The 3,113-nt window shown below is 58.4% G+C and overlaps 1 protein-coding gene across 1 annotated transcript in view; it reads right to left on the reverse strand.

Moving 5' to 3' along the window:
• Positions 1-343: 343 nt before the first annotated feature.
• Positions 344-3,113, reverse strand: part of LOC103801866 (solute carrier family 2, facilitated glucose transporter member 9-like) — a gene marked incomplete at both ends in the record, with an annotated part of 3,618 nt that continues 848 nt past the window's right edge. The window contains 7 exons of the mRNA XM_009074302.1: positions 344-454; positions 582-769; positions 1,127-1,259; positions 1,340-1,485; positions 1,752-1,876; positions 1,959-2,119; positions 2,549-2,647. Coding sequence (XP_009072550.1) covers positions 344-454; positions 582-769; positions 1,127-1,259; positions 1,340-1,485; positions 1,752-1,876; positions 1,959-2,119; positions 2,549-2,647 — 963 coding nt within the window. The remainder of the gene's footprint in view (positions 455-581; positions 770-1,126; positions 1,260-1,339; positions 1,486-1,751; positions 1,877-1,958; positions 2,120-2,548; positions 2,648-3,113) is intronic.

A 3,113-nucleotide genomic window follows, 5' to 3' on the forward strand; every position in this document is an offset into this window, starting at 1 on the left:
CAGATGGGGACATGAGGCTCTGTTAACAGTGACAATGGAAGTGGGAATCAGAAGGAACTGCTTAGCCCCCCTCCATCATCTCCAACTTGCTCCTTGCCTGGCAACTCCCCCCAACCTCCCTGCTACCCACTTACCCCAAAATTATCCCAACTATCCTAGATGTGACCCCCAAACTGAGCCTGTCTCATGACCAACCCCCATTTCCCTGTTAACCATCCTGCCCCCAGAAAAGGGCTGTGCTGTGGCACAGATGGTATTTGGGAGTCCTTCCAGTCCCCCCCATTTTATGATGCTGGGAGCTGTGACAAGGCTCTGGCATGGAGGGGCTGTGTCCATCACTCACCCCAATCAGCCCAGCAACAACTTCAATTGCACCAGTGCCCACGGTAGTGTAGGGGATCTGGGACACAGGGATCCCAGCGTTCTCGAAGATGATGTTAGTGTAAAACCAGATCTGCCAAGGAGGGAACATAGGGTGAGCTGGGGGATGGAGCCATAGGGCACTTGATGAAATGAACTGCCAGGTCTCAGCTCAACCTCTGCAGAAACAGGTCGTGGGGCAAGGACCCCACAGGGCTTACGGCATCAATCCCCGAGAGCTGCATGCCAGCATTCACCACCACCACCGAGAGGGTTTGCCAGCGGACGGAGCGGTCCCGCAGCAGCTGCCACACAGAGACCATCTCCATGGAGGAGAGCGACTGCTGCTCCTCCTTCATCTCCTTGATCACATCCTGCACATCAGGGGTCCCCAGGAACCGGTGCAGTGCTGTGGGGAGAGCAGGGGTCATGGACACACATCTCCCCATCACAGAGTGGATGCTCATAGGTAATGGCACAGGGCAGGGCTTGGCTCTGCCCTGGCTCAGCCTTCCTAGGACACCTCCCTGACACATGGGGCTGAGCATCCATAGGAACTGGGGAGAAGCCTCATACCACAGTGATGGGCACCATGCAAATGCTGTGGCACAACTGGGTGGGACAGAAGAGCTGAACCGTAGGGACTATGGTAGGCTGTCAGGTCTGCATATGAAAGGATGTCATGAGGACGCACTTTGGTCTTGGGAGACCTTGGAGAATCACCCAGCACCTCCCTGAGTCAGTCTCCCCCAGGACATCTCCTCACCCTTGGTGGCCCTGCAGATGTCATTTCTCTCTATCAGCAGGTACCGTGGGCTCTCGGGGAAACAGTGGAGCAGCAGGAGCTGGAGGGAGGCAGGAACAACCACCACTGACAGGAAAAGGGGCCAGAACCTGTCCTGAGACAAGTTGAAACGGGAAGTGTCACAGGGAGGACAGAGCAGGATCCTGCATGCATGGGCTGGGGTGTTGTGCTTACCTCACCCAGCAGCTCTGGGAGGCCCAGGACCTGCGCAGAGAAAACCCCCAGGCAGATGAAGATGCTGGGCACAAGGCCCAGGAAACCCCGCAGGTTCTTGGGGGCAATTTCTCCCAGGTAGAGGGGCACCACGCTGAGACAGATACCTGGGTGAGGACAGGAGGGACTGGGATGGGAGAGGCAGTGGGGAGAAGGGTGCCCAACCAGACACTCAATGCATCTCCTCCCAGGCCCAGAATCAGACACAGCGGGGACCCCGTGGTCAGGGAGGTGTCCCTGTCTGTACCAGAGACCCCCTCCACAGAGCCTGCAGGGAAAACAAAGTCTTCTCCAGTCTCCTGGAAATGGACTGTAGGGGGCTGAGCCATGAGGCAGGGGCTGTGCACAGCCCTGCAGCCCAGGCAGCACCTACCTGAGTGGAGTCCTGTGATGGAGCGACCGATGATCACCATCTCGGGGGACCTCAGCTCCCGGCTGAAGCCCATGAAGCCACCAGCCAAGAGGACGAGGAGAGCACTGCGGCTCAGAGCACCATTCCTAGCAGGCATAAGCAGCAGGGCAGATCCTCCTGTCCCATCCCACCCCTCAACCACCCTGGTCTGTGGTATGACACCCTTACCTGCCGTACCGCTCCACCAGCACCCCAACCAGCAAAGAGCCCACCAGCCCACCCAGGGCAAAAATGGAGACAGTCAGGGAGTAGAGAAGGGTCAGGGGGCCAGGGGCCAGCCCATGTCCATACCGCTGGGACCATGTGGCATTGTAGAAAGCCTTTATGTGCTGCAGAACAGAGAGAAAAACATGGGCACCAAATGTATTGGAGAAAGGGGAAGACAAGGGAAGACAGGATCTCTAGGGACAATACCATGGGTTTAACAGCATTGCAGGAGATGCAGGACAGGACGTGGTTGGGGATGACTGGAATGTGCTGGTCAGGTTTCTCAGCCAGTCTCAGCACGAGAGAGGCGTAAGGACCACTTAGAGTTGCCATAGACAGAGCTCAAGCTAGAGCGAGGAGGTTGTGGCCAGCTTTCCCCAGATCCTGCCTCCCTGAGGGGACCAGTTTGGAGTACATGAACACAGGCTCGCATGTCCCTCCCATGCCAATCCTCTCCCTGGACTGCTCAAGGAAAATGCCAGCATTTTGATGTGGGGCTGCTGGGCAGCAGTCCCTCCACCCTGCTCCCAGAGAGGCTGCCCATCCCTTACCACTGCCGGTGAGTTCACCACGGCAAGGTTGTAGCCATAGAGCATGGAGGAGCCAAAGGACACCAGAAGAGTGACCGACAGCAGGGGGAAGGTGAGACGCTGGGAGAGAGGAGGGAGAATCAGGACAGCCCTGGCCAGCAGAGCCAGGGGCCAAGGTCACATGTGCCATGGCCAGTGTCACTGCCCCTTTTCCAGTAGGGCTGTCCCTGGCCCAGAGCAAAGCCCAGAGCAAAGCCCCCAGTGCGACAAAGTCCTGTGCTGAGCACCTCTTCATGGCAGAGCCCAGCACCCAGCCCAGCTGATCCAGCTTCCCCATGGCTGGTCTTGTGGCTGTGGCATGAGGCTTTTTACCCTGGGCGGGGGGCCCAGCCTGGATAACCTGGGCACCTCTGCCCCCAGCTGGGAGGGGGCAGCAGGCAGAAAGGGGCAGGTGGAAGAGGGAGTGACACCCATCCCCTTCCCTCAACGGTGCTTCTGCGAGTGGCTCAGCACCACTGAAATGTTCAGGTCCCCTTGGAAGTTCCCAGCCCTCCCCACACGCCAAGTGGGCCCACATCCTACACCC

The sequence above is a fragment of the Acanthisitta chloris genome, unplaced genomic scaffold (assembly GCF_000695815.1).
Source record: "Acanthisitta chloris isolate BGI_N310 unplaced genomic scaffold, ASM69581v1 scaffold5375, whole genome shotgun sequence".
In the NCBI taxonomy this organism is placed as follows: Eukaryota; Metazoa; Chordata; class Aves; order Passeriformes; family Acanthisittidae; genus Acanthisitta; species Acanthisitta chloris.